A 24626-nucleotide genomic window follows, 5' to 3' on the forward strand; every position below is an offset into this window, starting at 1 on the left:
CTCCCTCTTTGTAGCCTCCAAACACACCCAGCACACAGAGGCAGCTGGGCATGCATTTTGGATACACACTGAGATAGGTCTGGATGCAGACACAGGGATAAGGGAGGAAGAGCAGCCTGATGACACCGTAGCAAGCACCTTCCTAAAATGCAGTTTTGACAAGATGAGGACACCCTCTTCTTCCTCACAAGTACATGTCTAATGTTTTGCCAAAAATCTCTAGAAAAACCAACCTTAAACACTGTATTATTGCAGCCTTTCCCTCGGAAGCACTTTTTATTCAGTGTTCTCTCTGAGGAGCAAATCCCTTACGCTGGCTAACCTGGCTTTTAAAAAATTCTATCCATTAAAAACAAAGAAGCAAAGCAAACCGAAACATCTTTCTTGAAAAAATGGGAAGGAGATTTCATGAAGGAGGTAGCTGGTTGGCATGTCGCAGCGGGAAGAGCAGCTACACCCAGATGAGGTCCTAAGCGTGTACGGCTTGCTCAGTACTCCGCTCGGTACTACTAGAGGGGAAACACACACACACTCGCATCAGCACTCCTGGTGATTTTAAGAAATAAAGAAGGCTGCAAGGTGACGCTACGAGAGAGGGCAAGCACATTTTCTTTCTTAGATTGCAATTACTCCTGGCAACATTTAATGTGACACATTCCTATGCCAGGGAAAGGATTTGCAGTCATTTAGAAATGCAGTTACTCCTACACCCATCGCTTTCATACATCCATGTGGTGACGCGCCTCTCATTTAGGCTACTTTATATATGCTTTTCTGATATTAAATCATCCAAATAGCAGAAGATCTTACCTTCCCAGCTCTTCTCATCACACAATGCAGTCAGGTCGAGCTCAGGCACTTCGGAGACAAAGCTCTCCTGCTGGTCATCGGCATCTTGAGTCCTCTGCAGTTTGGTGTCAGGTACGCTGGGATGCTCCTGAATCTTCATTGTGGGGCTCTGTAATAACAGCACAATGTCTCCAAATACCTGCTGCTCACCAAAACCCACAAACGTCTGCAGCAATTCCTCTCCTTCTGGATGAAACCTCCCAAGCTGTGGCGGTGGATGCACCCAGCCCAGAAATCAAAATCATAGCTTGATGCCCCCTGGATCCTAGCTGGCCACTTGCATGCAAAAAGCAACCGTTCATCTGTGCTCCTTTAACTTTTCTTCTGTGAGAAAGGCAAGAGGATTTCCACGAGCTGCTGCTCTGGGTAACTGCAGGTAGCTGACAGTCTTGATGGTTACTGACTGGGGCCGGGAAGGAGGGGAAGGAGTTTGTGTTTCCTTAAAGGAGTAGGGCTCTGCAGACCATAAACAACAAGAAAAATCCTGCTACTGCTGTTGCTAAGGCTGGGGAAGCAACACAGTGTCTCCTGCGTGCAGACTTCTTTGCCCCTTAGGGGAACAGTCCTGCAAGGCCGGGAACAGAGGCTGTGTGCACGAATGCTCTCCTGCTGGCCCCGGCAGGCTTAGATCAATTAAGCGGGGCTAGCTGCACAGTCCCAGATTTCCTGTGGTTGTTTTCGCCCCAAGTGTGGGGAGGACAGACTATTTATGGAGGAGCGCTGGGCATTAAAGCATTGTTGCGCAAATTCAAACAGCACAGGGGTTTGGCGGCTCATCTGGGCTAGCAGTAAGGAATAAGGACTCTGGAAATGAGCCAAAATTACACAGGCAGCAGGACTTTTTTTTTTTTTTTTTAAAGTAAAAAAACCAAGAACTGGCAAGTCAGCAATGCATAATTTATATCTTACAAATATCCAACTGTCACTTGTTTTCCTACAAGTCATCTAGTCTGAATATTAAATACTCAGCTACACTTGGTTTTGCTCGTTGGGGGCACCTACACCCAGGCTGAGATATCTGGGGGATGGGAAAACCCTCTCCCAAAGGCTGCTATTTTAACTAAGTGATTTTATGTGAACAAAATTTGCATTGAAATTCATTCTTTTTTTCCTTGCTCTTTTGGCATCTTGTAAACCCAACCACTGTCACTTTCCCTTCTCTCCTAAGATTATAAACACAAGTGTTTACTGACAAATATTCTTCTCAAGTAGCACAGATCTGTACAAAAGATTTTCTTGGAGAATAACTGGAAATTTATTTTAGCAAATATAATAAAAGAAAAAAACCCAAACATCTGGAAGTCATAAATGATTCCATTAATGCATAAGAAATGCTCTTCTGCTTAAAATAAGCACTATTAAGACTTCAGCTACTTTTAATAGCTATTCAACCCACTTTGATATCACCAGGGAATAGACGGGGCTTTTACTATTGTATTTCCACAAAATGATGCGCAAGGACCGGTATTTTCTTCACCACATTGGGAATACAGTTCATGATGAGCTACCAAAGTCAGATGAAAACGCCAGGTAAAACTGGGGCTTTAAGATACTTTCAAAATGCTGCTTGTCTGTTGGGGGAAAAAAATCGAGTATGCATTTATGCCATAAAAGTTATTTGTTCCTTGAGCTGAATCTTAAGTGGACCAGGGCTGAATGACCAAATCTGGCACTCAGCTTATTAAGAGCTATAGGGTCAGTCACCAACCGTGTGTGTGTGTGTATGTGTGTGTGCGTGCGCGCACGCATCTGTGTGTTAGAACCTGCACACCGCAAATACACATTTTCTCAAAAAAGATTTCTAACACTTGTTCCACTTAGAGACATACAAAAAGGAAGGCTATAAGAAATATGATTCCATACTGTAAGCCCAGCATGTTGTCCCTGAGGAGTGTTTTTTGGCCCCTGACACTGCACTACAGTGGGACGGACAGGGATCTTTCTAACAAGCAGACCTGCGTGGCTGATATTCACTGCGCTTGGTGCTCGGGCTGAGCTGCTTCACTTCTCTGAGCCTCCATTTCTTAATCTGTGAAATGGCATGAACAATTCCAATCTAGCAAGGTTCCTTTGAAGATCTGGGAAAAGGTATGCAAGGCCACTAGCACAGTGCCTGGAGCATAAGATACACACAGGTGAGGCCCTCAGTCTTTTCATCATCTAGGCACCATAAGAAGATGAGGAAAACACTGCCACATCTCAAAGTACCAGGGAGAGGTGTTGGAGACGAGCCATGTTCAACAGCAACTCAAGGGGAACCGTGCTACCTCAAAGAGGGGAGTTCCAGATGCATGATGAACAAACAGAGAAAAGAGCCACTCGGGGTCCCACCATGAGTCAGCAACAGCGATTTTGTTTTGGGGACAGTGTGGGTGAGAGGGGTTAGGAGGAGGAGCAGATGCAGAGGCAGGCACCCTGGGGTTTGCTGGTCATAGCAGGGGAGGACAGGATGGAGGGATGGCAGGTGATAAGGGCATCGGATGAGCGGACGCTGGACTGAGAAAGGCCTTGTATGCTCGGCTAAGTTTGGATTTTAGCCTGTAGTTGATAAAGGAAAGCCACGGAAGGATTTTAGAAACAGAGTAACAATGGTGAAATGTGTTTTCCAGGCTGAGGCCTTGCAGATGGGAGTGAATGCTGGTGGGAAGACCTACAGGCCTAAGCACTGGGTTCTGTAGGCAGCCTGTGTCCCTTCCCAACGCCAGACACTGGCTTTGCTTCCTGCCACGCCTGTGTTCCCTCAGGGCACTTGGAGTCCTGTGGTGCTTGACACGACACATGTGAAAAGCTGAAACACATACACACTAATGTAAAAATGTGTACTTTTTATGATTGCTCCATCTGTATTAGCACCCATTTCAAAGGAAATTGAGATTATAATTTTTTTTCTGCATCTGAATTAGTATCCATTTTAAAGAAAACTAAAATTAGAAAATTAATTTTTCCCCTCCAAAATACACAGATTTCTTCATTCCTTCTATGACATGGTTTGGTGCACCCCCTCTGTGCTGGGCATTGTGAGCCATGCAAGCTCCCTACACTGAGAGAGCTGGTATTTTGTGGAAGAGGTTCAGGAATGCTCAGTGGGGTTCTGAGGGCAGTTGACTTGGGCGCAGTACAACAACAGACCATCTTGTGGATTAGTCAGCTGCCCTTCACAGTGTTCAGATGAAGTCTGGGAGTCGGGCATGTGGGAGAGGGAGAGATTACCGCCCTGGGTAGGAGGCTGGAATAGACAACCCCTAAGATTCTATTATTCTAACGAAGAGAATCAGGTCACATGATGTGTATATATATATATATATATATATATCACATGATATAACAGGGCCACTGTGTGCTAGAGACACGAAGATAATATTTACTCATTTATTCAACTAATAATTTTTGCATACCTACTACACGCTAGACAGTTTTCTAACACTGGAGATACTTCAGAGGACAAAATAAAGTCTGTCCTAATGAATCTTATAGGAAGTGACAGTAAACAAAGAAAAAATGTCAGATAGTGACATGAACTATGGAGAAAAATAAAGCAGAGTAAGAGAGATGATGGAGGTGGGGGCCATGGTCTGCTATTTTCTATCTGGTGGTCAGGAAAGGCCTTTCTTATGAGGTGACATATAAGCAGAGATATGAAGGAAATGTGGGAGTGAGCCATCAATGGGAAGAGCATTCCAGGAAGAAGGAAAGCAAATGCAAAGGCCCTGAGGCATGGTCACTGTGTAGAGATCACTGTATGTGCAGTCACCATGTAAGGGTGTTTAGGATGTGCCACATATAACAGGGTATCACTCACACTATAGACCTATGTTCACCCGCATAAGCTTCTGGACTTTTCTGGCTGATTTCCTACACAGCAGGGGAAGGGTCTCTGCTGCATCAACCACACCAGCTTGCATAGCACGGACACGTTGGCCCAGCACTCGCCAGCGCATCCACACGCTCGGCTCTGTCCTGCTGTGCCGTGATCAGTCCCTGTGGTTACTGCTCTTTTACCTGCCTGCTGCTCCTGGAGGCCTGGTTCCCAATTTCCGGCCTCACGGGTCTCACCAGAACCTGCCGCGGTTGCCACGCTGGGGGATGCAGCGTGGGCTGCTGGTGTGGGCCCGGGGCTTATGTGCATATGGGCGCTAGGGCTGCTGCTCCGTGGCCACCCACGCTGAAGCTGTTCAGGCTCTGCAGCAGTACCCCAGCATGAAATCTACTCTTCCCTCAAGGACTCATCAGCCTAGACTGGGCGGGGTCCCTCTCCAGACTGTTCCCCACTCTCTCCTCATGCTTGTCCTATAGCACTGCCCTGGTCTACTTGCTTGTCCGCTGCTTCTCTTAGGTCGTTCATGTTCAAATGTGAAGGACATTCTCAAATACCAAAATATTTCCAGTTTCAACTTTTGTTGTTTACACATCTTATGTCTTCAGTTAAATCACAGAGTAAATGAATTACAGCGGTCCCCCTTATCTGGGGGGATACATTCCAAGACACCCAGGAGATGCCTAAAACTGAGGATAGTGCTGAACCCTACAGACACTCTGCTTTTTCCTATATATACACACCTGTGATAAAGTTTAATTGATACATTAGGCACAGTAAGATGAACAATAACTACTAATAAATAGAACAATTATAATATACTGTAATAGAAGTTATGTGAATGTGGTCTCTCTCTCAAAACATCTTTACTCTGCTCGCCTTTCTTCTTGTGATGGTGTGAGATGGTAAAACGCCTACGTGATGAGATGAAGGGAGGAGAATGACGTAGGCGCTGTGATGCAGCGTTGGGCTACTAGTGACCTTCAGATGATATGTCAGAAGGACAATCATCTGCTTCTGGACCATGGCTGACCAGGGGTAACTGAGACCACAGAAAGTGAAACCACAGATAATGGAGGACTACTGCAATTTCACAATTTTCAATTCAGGGATCCTTGTGCTGCAAGGTCACACACCAAACCCCTGTCAAAAATGATGTACCATACAAAAACACACTACATCGGGCGCCTGGGTGGCTCAGTTGGTTAAGCGACTGCCTTCGGCTCAGGTCATGATCCTGGAGTCCCAGGATCGAGTCCCGCATCGGGCTCCCTGCTCAGCAGGGAGTCTGCTTCTCCCTCTGACCTTCCCCCCTCTCATGTGCTCTCTCTCTCTCTCTCACTCTCTCAAATAAATGAATAAATAAAATAAAATCTTTAAAAAAAAAAAAAAAAAAAAAAAAAAAAAAAACACACTACATCTTCATGGCTCTTAGGAGAGACAAATATGGTATGGCAGATAGGGGATGGGCAGAGATCTGAGTTTCAGTACCAGCTGACCGGATGCAAGATCTTGAATGAAAACCTCTCTGTACTTTGGCTTCCTTTTTTTAAAGCTTTGTTTTTTCTGTCACACAAGTGTAAGACTTCATAGAGTTGTTATGAAGATTAAATGAAAAACATGTATAAAAATGGCTAGCCCATAGTAACTGAGAAAAAAACGCTATTTCCAATTATTTACTACCTCCCTTTCACATTCATTCATCTGCAAGTATTTACTGAACACATACTATGTCCTAGGCAGTGGGATTACAGGAATTAACGAGGTATGGAATTTAGTGTGGAAGGAAGACACTGAACGTATAAGTGCCCACGTCACACATGTTATAACAGAAAAAAACAGGCCGCTAGGGAGCCAGTACTCAGAGAGCTCACCTTGCCTGGGGCTTCAGGTGATAGCCCATGTTCAGGTCAAGGAACTGCTAACTAGGGGCGCCTGGGTGGCTCAGTCGTTAAGCATCTGCCTTCGGCTCGGGTCGTGATCCTAGGGTCCTGGGATCGAGCCCCGCATTGGGCTCCCTGCTCGGCGGGAAGCCTGTTTCTCCCTCTCCCACTCCCCCTGCCTGTGTTCCATCTCTCGCTGTCTCTGTCAAATAAATAAAAATCTTAAAAAAAAAAAAAAAAAGGAACCGCTAACTATTAGTCTACTCACCTGATCTTTGTCAAGACTTGCCCCTGTCTAACTGGACCTGGCTTTTCCAATCCTCAGACTTCACTGATCTTGCTCCTCCCCTGACTTCAAATAGGTGGTGAATTTTTGTTCCGTCCCTTCTCCCTCCCTGCACAGGATATAAATGAGTAGCCTAAGAGCTTACCAGAGCCAGGAGCGATGAGATCAGAGAGTGTACTGTGTAATGCAGTTTGCACAGGAAGGAACCACGCAGCGTTAATACAAGAACCACATGGAACCATAAACATTTACTGTTTGGCCTGACAATAAAGGAAAGTGGACATAACAGAGTTCCAAAATTCATGTGAATTGCAAAGCTTCCGTAGCCTTTAGAGACTGGATGAAATGGGAAGTGAATCTAAACAAATAGAGCTTTTAAATTATTCTGGTTCTAACATTAAAACCAGTAACAAAATCCTAATGCTTCCATGGAATACAGTGAAGTTGAAATAACACAGTGATTCATTTCATAAGTACTTGTTGACAGGATATTTCAGAATTTATCTCAAACCTGCTCAGGGCACATAAAAGCCTACACTTAAGATGTTTGATAATTAATATTAATGCTCAGTCTTGATTGGAAAGCCTTGTCTTCTCTCTTTCTCTCTCTCCCTTCTTTTACTTTTGTTTTGAAGGAGGATAAAAAAGGGAAATGGTCTTTTGTTTATTATGAATGTCTTACTTGTTATCAAAGGTATGCTTCTAAGCTCTTCTTTTTTTTTAAGCTCTTCTAAGTAGTAGGCTTAGAAAGCATAATGTAAAAATATTGCAAAAGAATTTAACACTTCATTAACCTTATACTTCTGACATAAAATGACCTCGCCCAAATAAGGTAATACCCTTCTAAGCACTCAATAATTCTTACAGGTTTTGCTTTCTTGATAAAGAGATTAAATATAAGGTTACAGTTTTAATATTCTGGACTTCATACAGAAGCATGAAATATTTCCAATCAGAAAATAACTCATCAGAAGGAATCAAATTGAAGCATAAGATTTAAGCTCTATTGTAAACAGAACTTTGAAAATCTGTATTTTCAGTGATATCTTTTGGAATCTAGAAATTGCTAGTTTTAAGGACGACCTTTCTCCTGGGTACTTCCAGATGTTCACTGAGCTTAAAAAGAGACAAAAGAACAAAGGCTCTGGACTCCAACATATTCAGGGAATAGGACGCTAGGCTCTTCCTTACATTAGTTCATTTCATACATCCCAAAAGGTATATTTTAATAAAATGCCCACCTTTCGAAAACCTACCCATAAAAATCATACTTGAATTTCACTGGCCATCTGAGATCTTGAGCAGATTCTCTTTTTGGGTAAGATTAGTTGATTAAAAAAACTAAAAAGATGTGCAACGAAGGGATAAATCCATGCTCACTTTTCAACACATGCATTCAAACAAAAACACATCTAGGGCTGCAAAATGCTTATTTCAAAAATAAAGTCACAGTTGTGCCTGCATTTGCGTTTGAACTGCAGATTCTAAGACCAGCTTCTCTCTGCCTCTGTGTCCCTCTGAGGAGCATCTCTGAGACTGGGTTTAATGTTCCACATTCTAACGGAGATGCTAGTCAAAACAAGAAAGACCGACCACCTTTCCTCAATAGCTGGCATTTGTGGCCTTAATCTTACATGAATCTAAGAACTTACAAGGAAAATTTTAAAGGATGGTATTAATGACGACCAATTGTCTTCATGGAAAATGAAACTGGAAAGAGCCATCCACGGTGAGCATGTAAACACTGGCTTCTTAATCTCAGGCTACAGGAGACGTGAAATAAAACACCGCTTAGGCAGAATTCTAGGAGGGGTAACCAAAGTCTAGACTTATTTTTCATCTCTGAAATTTAGGAATTGTTGTGATAGTACCAGAACACCAGATTAACTATTTAGGTTGTTTAATAAGTTCTAGAAAGTGCTACACATATTAAGTAGTAAACAATGACATTGCACTGTAAACAAGGGAAAGGGCTTTAAAAATGGAAAACATCTTTTCACGGTCTGTCCCTAATAATTAAATATATATATCCTTTAGTGAAAAAAGCACATGCCTTCCCGAGTAGAAGCATCATCCCAATCTTGTGGAGTGATGTCTTGTTTTTCTCCTTTGGGGCAGTTGTAAAAGAAACCTGACACGGAGAGCTTAGGCTGGATTTTAACTCACTGCTTAATTTTATCTCCTAGCTGAACGTATGATGACGACCATGATTATTAATAGTGAATGCTTAAGGAGTGCCAGCAGTGGGCTGGGTGCTGATTGGCAACTGCACATGGCTGACACATGTAAGAATAGGACCTGGCACATGGAAGCAGGATTTGAGATTCTTTCCCCATGATTCATCCACCGCCATGGGAGCTGTCCACAAACATACCAAGGCAAACTGAGTTCAGCACAGATTTAGTTTGGGTGCCGCTTGGATTTATGAGTTAATGTTATGAAGTCCATCCACAAAGGCTGCTCTATACCCTTTTATCTCATAAAGGAGAACAGGCATAAAAGGGAGGAACTGAGAAGACCTCTCTAGGAGGCGGGCAAAGCAATTCTTCTTTAAAGTCACGTTCAATGGCGTGATGAGTAAGTGCTTGCTGTGAGCAGAGGAAAAGAGCAGAGAAAGGGTGAAACAAGAAGGAAAACAAAGCAACGCTATCATGGGGGAAACTGTGCTCTGAAAAAAGGTACCTGGTGTCAGGGAAAAAAATGTCAGCTGGATGCCTGGGTCCCAAGGAAGGAAGCTTAAAGGAGTGGGAAATAAGAGATGAAAGAGGAGGCTCAGCAGCTGTGAAGTCAGAAAGAGGAAGCATTCCCCTCCTATTACCTGGCTAGGCTGATGAAGTAGACATGACAAGAACTGAAGAGAGGGAAAAGGACGAGTCCACAGCACCAGCGGGGAGTGGCGGGGAGGTGGCGATTCATTCCCAGCAATTTTATGCCAAATTGTACACGAGGGTGCGTTTGTCTAAGAAGGGGGTCCACAGCTTTTAGAGTCTTAACCTCCGAGACTGTAGAATTCCAAGGCGGGTAGGGGACTGCAGCTGTTCACTGCCTTGTAGCTCCTAGCCCAGTACACATACACAGCAGGACTCAACAGATGCTCCTAACTCCATCAGTGAATTAGGACAATGTCCAATAAAGAATCACTGGGTTAGAGGGAGAGGTCTAGATATAATTCATATTTCAAGGGTCAGAATTCAAGAACAGGTTGAAAAAAGCTTTAAATCTTGTCCAAGGGAAAAACTGATAAAAATACTGAAAGAGGAGTTGGAGGCATTTGGATGTAGATTACACACACATACGTGAATGAAAAATGGGGCTGAGCACACCGAATGGAGGCCAGAGTTGGGAGCAAGGGAAATCACGTGGGGTCAGCATGGCGATGCCCTCAGAGAACGAGGAAGGTGGGAAATAACCGGAACTTGAAGATCTAGACAGCATAATGGAGTTAGATCTTTTTTCTCCATGGTTTACTTAAAATGAGACAAAACTCAGAAAACAAACTGGGTTTAATAACTCACACTGAGTTTATCTTAATTTGAAAATTAATGAGATAAATCTCGGTGACAGATCCACTTAATGCATTGCCTATTTATTGCAATCACTTAAAAATGCATAAAAACATGGAAAATCAAACCAGTAGCTTTGGCTTTTTGTTTTGTTTTATGGAAAATCTAAAGGGAACTCTCCATGTTGCTGAAGTTTCTCTTTGCAAGCAAAATAAAAGCATTTAAAAGCAAAAAGAATATGATTTCTCAAGGAATCTTTATGTTTCAGTATTTGCCTTTCTGATCAAACCCAGTCCTGTCAATCTCATTATCCCTTATTGACAGGCTAATAGTGCTTCACGTGTGCTCTCAGGAACGTATGGACAGCCCAGTTACAATCACAATTTTGTTAGCTACTCACCTCAAAATGCTGGGTATGTCTGCTGCCTTTTTCATCTTCTTTGCTATAAACAACAGCAACAACAAAATATCATAAAATGTCAGTTTTAGAACAATGCTTTTCATCCAGTGAAATTATGATTTCATTTATTTTAAAAGTAGGCTGAGTGGCTCTACATTAAATTCTTGTAAAATTCAGAAACAAGACAAAACAAAATATCAAAATAAAACAAAACTAGAAACACAACCACGAATGGGGTTATTTGTCTTTAACAGCACCACAGCAGATTTTCTATTCTAAGCATTTTCCTTGCTATAAAATACTACTGATAAACATACAGACCTCTAATTCTATTCTTTCTAGTTCTTGTAATGCACATTGTATTAAGTGAAAAAAAAAAAAAAAGCAAGCTATTCATGCTCTTAGTAAGCAATGCGAGGAGCAAATGCTAAAATTACCTTTCATCGGACATCAGTTCAACATCGTCAGGTCCAGCCCTCTCATGAGATGGTGTGGAATTGAGGCTTTCCATATTCTGTAACAAAACAAATTGTAGGGGGGTGGGGCGATGGGTTAGCCCGGTGATGGGTATTAAGGAGGGCATGTATTGAATGAAGCACTGGGTGTTATACGCAAACAATGAATCATGGAACACTACATCAAAAACTAAAAATGTAATGTATGGTGACTAACATAATAAAATTAAAAAAATAAAAACAAACAACAACAACAACAAAACAAACTGTGGTTGCCCAGTAGGAATGGTAAGAAATATGCAACAGCCGATCCTCCTTTATTTAAAACAGAAAGATCAGACAATATGCTGGTATAAATGAATTCTAGTCCTCATATTTCTATCTTTGTTAAAACTAGTAAAACTATAAAAGTTTAGTATATGCTGTTTGCATAAAATTGGATGTTGAATTTTACCATCCCTTTAATGAAGATATCGGACACCATCACAAAATGATCATTGTATCCTATAATGTCCTTCTTAGATATCAGCCATACCTTACAGTTAAACATAACAAAACCCAGACTGTCAGAACATTAGGGTAGAATTAGAACTAGGACTGAGGAATCTGACCTTGAATCTTATCAGAAACCAATGTAACATTCATTGCTCATTTAACATATTTTCAGGATAAATTGCCAATATAATGTGGGATAACATATAGCTTGTACCCAAACTGTAAACTATCCATGAATAGAAATGGTGTTAACTTAAGAACCTTTCTTTCTGTGATATTTAATATTAATCCTTATAATAGCTAAGATGGAAAAAATATAAACAGGAAACTTACTTTGAATAGCATGTATTTCAGGCTGACCTAGAGGGCTTAATACTTATCAGGAGGCATACCTGTAAGGTTTTTGTGACATGGCCAATACTTTCTGAATACAATTCAGGTGACTGAGCACATCATAAGTAAGCCATCACCATGAAGGAAGATTACAAAAAAGCAAAAAGAGCTCATTTATATTCAGTAAACCAAAAAAAAAAAAAAAAAAAAAAAAAGAGCTGCCTTAGAGATCTGAACCTGAATTTCATTGAACTCAAAGATTCATATCTGCTTTAAAAGGACATTAATAAGCACAATCCACCTATTCTAGGTCATCAGAATAACACATATTGAAGCAACATGTGTTCATCTACATATTTATAACCTCCCATCGTGAAAAACCCTTTACAAAGCAAATCTGATTAAGGTTCTCAATAATCCCATGAAATTGACATATATAAAAATCCTCACAAAATAAACACATAATTAGAGTAGAAAACTAATCTTTGGCTTGGTAGATGAATGAATTGTTTTCCATTTATGTTGGTTTGGCCAACTTATCTGGAATTCTGAAAGTTTAAAACCCTGGGCTCTATCAGACAGTAGAAACAAAGGGAGACACAGCATAACGTAATAGAATGGTGGCTCTGGAGCCGGAATGTTTGGGTTTGAATCCTAGCTCTATTATTTACCAACTGTCTGACCCTACTTGACCCTCAATGTCCACATCTGGAAAATGGAGATGGCAATATTAACAGAATTACATAGGCGGCCTTGGAGATTAAAGGAAATAATGCACGTAAAGAACATGAATAATACCTGGTACATTTAAAGGATATTAGTTATTGTTGTTGATGCTATTATTATTTCTAAAACTATGAAATCCACCTCCCCCCAAATATTTCACTACTATTTCTCCAGTTAAGGTAATGCTCTAGACACTGGAAAGAGTGTCTGTGTCTGCCATTACTAAACACCAATTTACATGCTTAGATGATTTACACAGTTCATTTTAGAATGGATCTGAGAAATAAAAATTATGACAACATTCAATTATATTTACATTTTTATAACTCTAAAGTTTGAGTTAGAAGAGGCCTCTCTAAAATGGCCTCTTATAATTGCTATTACCTGAATGTGATCTTCCTGATAAAGGGGGTTATATCTATGACAAAGAATCTGTGTTTGTTCTCACTGGTGATCTTCAATAGATTATCAAAATCTTTAGTGTAAGATCTAGTGCAATAGCATTAGGTTTTTCTAAAGCTCTGAAACCTGAATTCCTAGGGAAAGCATAACCCTCTACCCTCAGATCATTTTAAAACAGTGTCAATGAAATACATTTTTAATTATATGCAAATGACTATTTCAGAATAAAAAAAAAATCTTCACATTAAGAGTAGGAAATATTCAGAAAGAGGGAAGAGAAAGTAAACCGTAGTAGTATTATATAAATTTAGATATTTCAGTAAGAAGATTTTTTTTCCCTATACAAAAAGAACCAAGATATAATTGCTTATAGGTTTTGAGAATTACAGAAAAAAGTTATGTTATACAACGGAAAGCTTTGCAAAAAGCAGTTGTAAAATGTGAGAAAGTCTGGCTGATCTCCAGGGTTAAAACTAGTAAGCAGTAACTTGGACTCCCTCCCCCACTCGCTTTTTAAAAAATGTTTGATCCCTATGTTTAAGAACTCCCCAAGGATCTGTTTTTTTATGGATGTAATCGACAAAGGGTGACTTTCATTCTTGTTCCATATTCCTCTTTAAGGCTTTATAATAATTCCAACTTTCATGTTGTCCACACATTGGAGACTGTTGAATATTCATGAGCTGCTTTCACTAACGCAGCAGGCAAGCACACCGCGTTCCTTCCTTCGCTAAGGCTGTTGCCCCTATACCTTTTGGACACAGGAACATGTGAAGAATGTGTTACAACTGGCAACCTATCTCAGCTTTCTTCAGAATGAAACAAACAAGGGTAGTAAAGGTCTCTGAACACAGTAGCAGAAGTACCTATTTCCATGGATGCAAAACATACAATAAATTCTGACTTCCATTCTTCGCCTAAGGTTAAGATAAAGAAAGAGATCAGGAATTCCCCTCACTTCAGTGAGATGGGAGAAGGGGAAAATGGGATGTACAGGCCAAAAGAACAGCTGAAATGCAGAAGGCTTCCACTGTATGGGAAGAATGTTACTGGATTTCCAAATGTTCTGCAGCTATAATAGTACTTGCCTTAGGAGAAAATACGGATTCGATGCCTTCTGAAGGTTTTGAACTGTTTTATGTCCCAAACACTTCTCTAGGTGTGGTGAAAGAGGAGTTTATTAATGTTTGCACTTACGAAAGGTTAAAGTAATAAAACTCTTATAAAAATTTGTTACTGCATTAATTTTTACTTTAATTGGTCTTCTAAACTCAGGATCTTTTAAATGGGTAATTTTAAGAAAGAGCAAAGAACAAATTATGACTTTAAGAATAATTTAATGAAACTGCTTCTTGAATTGCATGAAAAAAAAAACATAAAGCTTAGTTTATAATCCATAAAATTCTGCTTAAGTTAAGTCTTACCAGTGACTTTCAAAACACACAGATGTGCTATGATAGAATTTAATTGGACAGTTTTTGGGTGTCAGAAGGAACTGAATTTTAAGAACCACCCTCCTCGGGGCGCCTGGGTGGCTCAGTTGGTTAAGCGACTGCCTTCGGCTCAGGTCATGATCTCAGGGTCCTGGGATCGAGCCCCGCATCGGGCTCCCTGCTCCGCGGGAAGCCTGCTTCTCCCTCTCCCACTCCCCCTGTTTGTGTTCCCTCTCTCGCTGTCTCTCTCTCTGTCAAATAAATAAATAAAATCTTTAAAAAAAAAAAAAAGAACCACCCTCCTCAATTATAAAAATAACCTCAAATCTAAAAAGAGCAAAATCGGGGCGCCTGGGTGGCTCAGTTGGTTAAGCGACTGCCTTCGGCTCAGGTCATGATCCTGGAGTCCCGGGATCGAGTCCCGCATCGGACTCCCTGCTCAGTGGGGAGTCTGCTTCTCCCTCTGATCCTCCCCCTTTCATGCTCTCTGTCTCCCATTCTCTCTCTCAGATAAATAAATAAAAAATCTTTAAAAAAAAAAATAAAAAAAATAAAAAGAGCAAAATCCTTGAAAAAATTTGCTTTAGACTGTGGGATTTATTTTCAATTCTTCCCCTTGGCCCCCTGTCTGTTGTGGCATTGAAAGCTGGGCTCAAAACCTGTTTGACCACTGAAGCCCTTGAAAACACTTGGAGCAAAAACAAATTTGTCTTCTAAAGCTGTAAAATGCTGACAAGGCCTTTATAGAGGACACTGAAAAAAAAAATGCTTTCCCTCCATATACAAATAGCTCAATCTGAAGGCTGCAGAGAACACTGGGAGTCAAAACAGGTTCATTATTCTAAACTTAGGCTCTAAGAGAAGGAAAATATTTGATATATTCTCATCAACAAAGGTTTAATGTGCATCTGAGTTTCTTTTTGTACCCTTTAGTACATTTTATGTTTTATTGCTTAAAGCAACTGTATAACTTAATCCATATTTAAGAAGAACTATTGTTAGGATACGAGGATGCTGATAGAACTTGCTAACTATCCACCCAAATCCACTCTACCTTCCTTCCAGAAATGACGTAGCCACATGCCCAGCAACAACGCATTCCCCAGTCTCTCCGGCAATGAAATATGGCCATGTGACCGACTCCTCTCCAACAGGATGCGCGATACCATGTGTGTGGGTTCTAGGCCTGGCCAATAAACTACCCCAGCAGGTACATTCCTCAATGCTCATGCTCTCCTTCTGTGAGCTGGAAAGGAGATGAAAACCACCATAGTTCACTGGAAGCTACTTGAAGATGACAGAGAGGAACTTGGCCTGGGTTCCTGAAAAACTGCACAGAGCAAGTCCTCTACTCTTCTCCCTGGCCCTCAACTTTTTTTTAGGTTGTTACGGGAGAAGGAACATTTACTGTGTTCAAGACATTGTGTTTTGGGTCTTCTTGTTACGCAAGTTACCCTAAAAAATATGGCAACCATTCATGCACTTTTTTTCAACACATTTTTTTGATGAGTGCTGAACTCTGCTGGGCATTGGGGTACAAAGGTGAGAGGTGAACCAGACAGACACTGGTCCTTGTCATGACTTCTGTATTTTGGTTACTCCTCCAACTGGAGTTTGCTACACTGTTAATATTATCTTTATTTCTAAGATAGGTTCTTTCTGAATGATAATTGCTAAACGTTAATTGGCAAAACATAAAATTCAAAGTGGTCAGCACATTCTTTCCTTATTCAATAGTATGCAAAGGAAAGAAATTCTAGATGTGTGTATAAATGTGGTGAGCTTAAAAAGTTAGAAGAGTATTTGGGTGCCTGGGTGGCTCAGTTGGTTAAGCGACTGCCTTCGGCTCAGGTCATGATCCCGGAGTCCAGGGATCGAGTCCTGCATCAGGCTCCCGGCTCAGTGGGGAGCCTGCTTCTCCCTCTGACCCTCTCCCTTCTCATGCTGTTTCTCTCTCTCTCTCTCTCAAATAAATAAATAAAATCTTAAAAAAAAAAAAGAAGAGTATTTATTTTTCTTAGATGAAGGGTAGGTTGTGGTTAGAACATAGGGACAGACCTTTGGTGTAATGTGAAGGAGGTAGTGGGGCAAACCGTTCAAGTTTCTGATGAAACAGTCTTTAGATCAAAGTAAGTTACAATCAAACCCCTCCACCCCTCCTCTAGGCTCCATCCCTTATCAATTACTCAAGAACATTGATCCTGCAATGGATCCCCTTCTCTTGCACGTCATTCCCTCCCTCTTTTGGTTTATCTTACACAAATACTCTGCCATATCACTGTGTTGTTTTTTTTTTTTAAAGATTTTATTTATTTATTTGAGAGAGAGAGAGCACGAATGTGGGGTGGGGGCAGAGGGAGAGGGAGAAGCAGACTCCTCGCTGAGCGGGGAGCCTGACATGGGGCTCGAACCCAGGACCCTGAGATCATGACCTGAGTCAAAGGCAGATGCTTAACCACTGAGCCACCCAGGCACCCCCATGTCACTGTCTTAAAACCCCTCTCTTGATCTTACATTATCTCCAGCTGCTGCTTCATTTTTCTTCACCCCCTAAAGAGCCAAACCTCTTCAAAGACTTACCATACCTGCAGTACCTAATTCATTTCCCCCAATTCTTTCTTGAACCCATCTAACTAGATGTTTTCCTCTCTCTTCCACCCAAATCTACCATCAAGGTAAATGTGGGTGAGCTATATACATGTGAAATTACTATTCATTCACTATTCCGATTTCTGTCTTCTGATTTGCTCTTAACTGACATCTAATAAGGCTCTTGCCCACATGTTTGCACTGAAAATTGCTAGTTGCTCCTTCTTAATCTTTTTTGCTTATACCTTCTCATCTGCCTACCCACTAAATGTTGGTATGTCCCAAAATGCTGTCATAGCTCAGACCAGCCCAAGGCTTTAAGTGCCAACTGGTGCCAAAGACTTCCAAACTTATTCCATCTCTCCCCTGAACTCCAGATTCATGTATCTAACTGCCTACTTGGTTCTTTACTAATAAACATCTTAAGCTCAACATATCCAAATGAAACTTTGATTTCCGCCCCCCCCCGAATCTGCCCCTCCAATAGTTTTCTCCATCCTTCCAGTTAGCTATTTCAAACGTCTCGGAGTCATCCTGCATCCCCCCTCTTTCTTCACACCCACATCCAATCTATTAGAAAATCCTCTTGTTTTTACCTTAAAATACATCCATAGTCTGACTTTACCACCTTCACAGCTATCATCCTGGCCTAAATTGATATCATCTCTTGATTTGATTATGTCAATTATTTTGCTTTAGTGTTTGTTCATCCCTTACCACCTCTGGGCTATTCTCCCCCATCCTCCTGGCTATTCTTAACATAGTTGCTAGAGTGATTCTTTCAAAAGGTACACCAGAAAATGATTTTCTTCTCTTTGATCCTCTAATGCCTCCTCATCTCACTCAAGGTAAATCCCAAAGACCTAAAAATGGCTACAAAAGCTTAAGTGATCAGTACCCTTGCTACATCTCTGACCTCATCTCTTAAAATCATCCTCCACTCTGCTCCAATCACAGCAGCCTCTGGCTTATCCTCAGCAGGCTAAGCCTGCTGCCCCCTCTCCCTAGATAGCTTCTCCCCAAAGTTCCTGATGGCTCACTCCTTCACCTCTTTCAGGTCCCTGCACAAATCTTCTCAGTGAGGCCTAACCCCAGTACCCTCTGTACAACATCAATCCTACACCTCCCACCACTTCCTCTCTTTTCTGCCCGCTTCATTTCTCTCCACAGCATGTGTCACCATCTATTTATTTTCTTGTTTCTTATTTGATCCTATAAAGAATGTAAACTTCATGATGGCTGACAATGTGTCCATTTTGATAACGATTGTGCCGTTGGTTCCTAAAAGAGTGCTTGTCATATAGTTAGCTGTATAATTGAAAGAATGAATAATTTTAAATCAGTGGCTCACAATGTTGGGCTTTTTTACATTATATGGATACTACCCAGAGAGTCACTGTCAGGTAGTTTTTGACAGGAGTTCTTGCTGAGTCGTAGTGCACTGAAAACAAAGGATGAAAATCGCTGCATTAGGCAGAGGACTGTTTTGCAGAGGTAAGGCAGCGCGGGCCTGGGAGCGGGTGCAGACATGTCGGGTGGCTGTTTTGATGTTCCAGGGCAGTTATAACAAGGGCCTCAGTGGTGTGATGGCAATAAAAAGGGACAAGGGGAACCTTCATAACATTTTTAAAACAGAGTCAACTAAATTTGACAACTGATTGAAAAGCTGGAGGAGGGACTAGGGGCAAGTCCAAGAAATGACTTAGAAAAGGGCTGAGAAGATGATGGTGTGATGAGATCAGATGGCTCTCCTGGTGAAAAAGAGATCAAAGAGGGACAATGAGTTCGGTTTTAGCCCGTTGACTTATTTTCTTTCTTTCTTCCTTCCTTCCTTCCTTTCTTCCTTCCTTCCTTTTTCTTTTTTTCCTTCCTTCCTTCTTTTAGAGAGGGGGAGGGGCAGAGGGAGAGGGAGAGAGAGAAATCTCCAGCAGACTCCCCACTGAGCACAGAGTCTGACACAGGGCTCGATCTCACAACCCTGAGATCATAACCTGAGCTGAAACCAAGAGTCAGACGCTTCACCGACTGAGCCACCCAGGCGCCCCCAACACATTGACTTTCTACGGTGAACTGGGGAGAGCTTCAATCAAATGTTGACTTGCAAGTCATTTGTAGAGCGGTCATGTCTGACACTATGCAAGTGGAAAAGCTCTCAAGTGAAGTGCTAATGGAAAGGAGAAATGGGACAAAACCTGGGGAACATCTCCATCCATGTATGTTTTGTGGAAGATGAGCCAGTGAAAGAGATGACATGGAAGAAAGTCACTGGGGATGAGAGGGCATGGAGAGGTCAGTGTCACAGAGGCTGAGGGAGAGAGTTCTGAGAAAAAGGGACAAAGTGTCAAGCCCCACGAGGACTTGAGGAGTCAAGGACCAAGCAGACATCAGAGCACAGGTGTCTTCAAAGGCCATTTCCAACCCCATGTCCAAAGAGTGACATGGAGAAAGCAGTTTCCTCAGAGAAGTGGACGTAGCATCTGGGCTACTGGGGTTGATGAGTGAGTGCAGACTATTCAGACCGTCTGATGGCAAATGAAGGAAACAGACTGGTCATCAGAACAGAGGGGGAAGAAAGGGACTTATGTATGAATTGTGTTCAGTTTTCTCTATTCTTTAGCACACTGAGTTGCTTTTAAATCTCACAAAAAACCACAACGACCTATTAATATTCCCACTTTACGGATGAAGCAACTGAGGGACAAAATATGCCCACTTACCATAGATATTAAGTGATAAAGTTGAAATGGAAACTCAGGTCTGACTGTAAGAGCTATGCTCTTACCTTGAACCCTGCCTGTGATTTCAGAGGGTGTACAAAACATTAAATAGATGTTGTTTATTTTTTGGTTATTATTTTTAAAAGATTTATTTGAGAGAGAGAGAGCATGCAGTGGGGTGGAGAGGGGCAGAGGGAGAGAAAGAATCTCAAGCAGACTCCTCACTGAATGCAGAGTCCAACATGGGGCTTGATCTCAGGACCCTGAGATCATGACGTGAGCTGAAATCAAGAGTCGGGCACTTAACCGACTGAGCCACCCAGGCGCCCCTAAATAGATGTTGTTTATGAAGAAGAGAGCTACTAGACTATGTTTTTGTTTTTTATATAATGAGTAATGCTTATTATAGAATTAATGTCACATGGAGAACATTTGAAGAACAGAGGATAGAGTAACAGTTGCTTCTAATACCACTATTACCACCATCATACAATCACTTTAGGCACATTTCCTTGCAGTCTTTTTTCCTGGGAATGAACATGTGTACATATAATTTATATACACACACATATACTTATATAATATATACACATATATATGTATACATGTATGAATGTACACACTGTGTATACTGCTTTATAATCTACTTTAATATTGAGGGAGGATATAGGGGAACCCCACCTCCACCACTTACGTGTGACCTTGGACAAATTGTTTACTCTCCTCTGCCTCATTCTCCTCATGTTTAGAATGAGAATTATAATAATAATAAATCCACCTTCTGGATTATTGGGAGGATTAAAATTGATAATATATACAAAGCACTTAAAATATAACTTGTCAATGGTTTTTATTTTATTACAAAGTCTTCACAATCCTAATTTTATTGAATTGACGTACAAATGTTGCTTATCTGATCTCGCACTTTTGAACATTTAAATTGCTTCTAATTTTCCATGATTAAAGAAAGCCTGTGGTGAGCAAATTAATACCATTTTTTTTTGCATATTTAAGTAGAACCGAGTGGCAGAAGTATGATTACTGGATAAAATGCATGACTGACTTATGACTTTTGATTCAAGCTGTTAAATCGTGCCCAGGAGAGAAAGCTTTTAGAGATGGAGCCTTTTTCTAGGCCAACAGAAATGAGCCAATGAAGAGGAAGCCAATGAAAAGGAAAAGTGTGTGAGTGTATGTATATGTTTGTACACGTACATGGGTGCGGGGTGGGGAGATGGATGTAGAAGGTAGAATTTACAAAGATACTTCTAGACTTTAGAGTTTAACCTGAGAAATTAGAAAAATCATGTTATCATTTGAGCAGGTGAGAAAGGAAAATGAGTAGAGTTCTAGAGACGTTTTGAAGCAGGAGTGAGGGAAGTTGCTGAAACAAGCTGTGTATCTTAGTTTTTCAAAGTAAATCAGGAGACAAGGTTTTCCTCTGAGAATGACTGATGGGCACAGGCATGAGCCAAGAGTTTAAAGAGGGAAGAAAAGTTTGGGACTGTGGCAATAATTAGAGATAAGGCAGAACACTCTAATGTCACTTACTACCCCTAATTTTTAAACTCTGAATTATCTGTAGTCTCTTGGTCTCTGCTGGTCATGACAGTCTCGAGAGGTGAAAGCACAAAGGGGAACATGCCCAGACAGTTCCCGCTTTAGAGATTCTAAATCTGCAAGATGCTTTTTTTGGTCTACAGCATATTCTCCTCAGTTGTATTGTGGGCTGGTGTGATGAGTGTGAAATTATTAGTCACTGTGTTCAGTTACTCTCCTCTCACTTTCTCTGGAAAATGGCTTTTGTTCCCATCTCTTCACCCAAACTGCTTTTACTAAGTGATATCCAGCTTGCTAATCCCAATGGTCAAACTCTCAGTCTTCTGCTTAACCCATCATCTGATCTTTTCTGCTCCTTGAGACACTGTTCACTTGGCTGCCATGGCACTAAACTCACCTTGTCTGTCTTCTACTTTGCTAGTCTCATAAGTCTCCTCCCCTGGTACCTTCTCATTTCCCCATCCTCTAAATGTTGGTGTGTCTCAGGGCCCACCGTCCCTGAGGCAACTTCTCTTTCCTGTCCACATTCACTCCCTTGGTCATCTCACCCAGTATACTGGCTTTAAATATCCTCCATCTGCTGATGACTCCCACACTGTATCTGCAGCCAGGATTTCCTCCCTAAACTCTTGGCCCAGAAATCCACTTGCTTCCTTGCCATGCTCTCTTAGATATCTAATGGGCACCTTAATCTTATGTCCAAAACTGAACCCAAACTTCTGTCTGTCTTCTCTATCTCAGCTAAACTGACAACACAAATCTAGTTTCTCAGGCCAAAAACCTTGGAGTCATCTTTGACTCCTTGATTACTTTCACACCACACAGGTAATGTCAAGAAATCCTGTCAATTCTACTTTCAAAACACATGCAGAATCTGTTCACTATGTCATGACTACTGCAATGTACCACTCCGGAAGGAGTTTAGTCATGTGAGCAGTGCCCCCTAGAGTAGTGCATTGTACAGCCTGCAAGGAAATACATGCTGGCTCTGGTGTGACCTTAGTTCAAACCATCATCATCTCAAATCTAGATTATTGCAATAGCTTCTTAACTGGGTTCCCTGTTTCTGCCCCTGCCTGCTTACTGTCTATTCTCAACATAGTAGTTGAACCAATTTCAGTAAGCCAGATCACTTTTCTACCTAGAACCCTCAACTGGATTCTCATCTCACCCAGAATGAAGGCAGAGTCCGCACAATGATCTATGAGGTCCTACTTCATCTGCCCACCCGCTCCCATTACCTCTTTAATTTTGCTCACTCTCTTCCAATCACAATGGGGTCTTTGTGGTTTCTTGAATGTTCTACATAAATGACTGTCTCAGGGCCTTTGCACCTACTATCATAGTATAGCCTGCTTCCTTACTTTCTCTAAATCTTTACACTCAAATGTCAAATTCTTGGAAGGTCTTCCCAGACCACTCTATTTAAAATTGCATCACCTGCCCCCTCACAATTCCTATTTCCTGCTTTATGTTTCTTCCTAGTAGTTATCACTATCCAATATATTTTGTGTTTTACTTACTTATCTTGATTATTGTCTGTTTCCCCTACTAGGATGTAAGCTCCAGGAGGACAGCTACCTTTGCCTGTTTTTCTCACTGCTTTATCTCCAGGATCTGAAATATTTCCTGGCACATAAAGGCATATAATTACATATAATTCTCCCTCCTCCCTTGCTGACCCAGCTATAGAAATAAATGTTTAGTCAGGGTGTAAAGAACTTGAAATGGAATAGGAAAAGGTGTTGGGGGAAGAGTTGGGAAAAGTAAAATTAGGAGGTTAAACATAAGGGACAAGTTAAGATACACAACTTTTAAGATGTAGTCTAAATACTTGCTATGTTCCCTGGCTCTTTGCTTTGTGGTTACCTGTGAAGATTAGATTTAAAAATTTATGGAATATGACAGTTAGAAAAGCTCTTAGAGAACACCCTCATTTTAGATGAGGAAGTTTTTCTTCTGAGTTGTGCTGGCAGGTTTTTAAATTATTCACTGCAACAAAGACATGGTCCACTTAGCTCACTTATGTTAATAGGTGACATTCACAATCCTGGAATGAGGAAACTGACAACTAAGGTGGGGGCAAATCCTTTCACATAAAAAAGACTGGATAGCATTAGGCTCTCCCATCCAAACATTTTTAAACAGAGAATATGTCTATAGTTTTATCAGTCAAACACATATTCTAAGGAATAAATGTACTTTTTCACTTTTATTAGTTATTACCACCTAGCTAATTTAAGACACCATTCCTGGTGGGAAAAAAAAATTAATGGGTTAAATTCATATAAAAAGGGATTGAGATAGAGAAGCACATCTTTCCAAAGAAGTCAACTGTTGGAATATTAGTCATTGTAAATCTCTTTGGCAGATAAGCAAATTGTGAGCCAAATAAAGTGCTAATGAAATTAGCACCAATTATTTTATTTAAAAATTTACTTTCCTCCAAATAAGAATTAAGTTAATGTTAAAAACATTTAATGTGCAATGGTTCCAAAGCTTACATTCTTTATTTGGAGTATATAAGACATGGGCCTGCGGTAGGTGATTGCTTCTGTCCCTTCTAGCTGGTTACTTTACTTCTAGAAACAGATTATCAAGACATTTGGAGGGAAAGGGGCGTCTGGGTGGCTCAGTTGCTTAAACGTCTGCCTTCGGCTCAGGTCATGATCTCAGGGTTCTGGGATCGGGCGCTGCGATGGGCTCCCTGCTGAGCAGGGAGTCTGCTTCTCCCTCTCCCTGCCGCTCCCCCTTCTCTTAAATAAATAAATAAATAAATAAATATCTTAAAAAAAAAAAAGACATTTGGAGGGAAAAAAAGAAATTAACATGTTTCCCTGGATTTGCATTTACGTATATTTTATTTAGGGCCAAACTGGGAATCTTCTCTAAGCACATGCCGAAATTGACAATGGAAAACAGATGGCCTGTAAGTTTGCTAAATGTATAGAAAACCCAACATGGAGCTAAAAGCTTGTCAGAGATCGAATAGATCGGAGCATTTACACATTGAACAGTAAGAATGGGCATTACTTTTTTTCATTATGGGGACTCCAGCTCATGTCATGTTATAAATTTTATCTTTAGTTTTCGTTGTTGTTAAATTTTTTAAAACTAAAGGGACTAAGCGGACAGGCTTTGGTTCTCACTTCTCAGAGAAAATGAAGCATACGCAGAAGAG

General features: G+C 41.0%; 1 protein-coding gene across 7 annotated transcripts in view; it reads right to left on the bottom strand.

Moving 5' to 3' along the window:
- Window positions 1-24626, bottom strand: part of FAM13A (family with sequence similarity 13 member A) — a 363045-nt gene that overhangs the window by 33075 nt on the left and 305344 nt on the right. For all 7 annotated transcript variants that reach the window (XM_078068955.1, XM_078068954.1, XM_078068953.1 and 4 more), the window contains 3 exons: window positions 11173-11249; window positions 10736-10778; window positions 811-958 (listed from right to left, as the gene is read on the bottom strand). In XM_078068955.1, the coding sequence (XP_077925081.1) occupies window positions 811-958; window positions 10736-10778; window positions 11173-11249 (268 nt within the window). The remainder of the gene's footprint in view (window positions 1-810; window positions 959-10735; window positions 10779-11172; window positions 11250-24626) is intronic.

Source organism: Halichoerus grypus, chromosome 3 (genome assembly GCF_964656455.1).
Source record: "Halichoerus grypus chromosome 3, mHalGry1.hap1.1, whole genome shotgun sequence".
NCBI lineage: Eukaryota > Metazoa > Chordata > Mammalia > Carnivora > Phocidae > Halichoerus > Halichoerus grypus.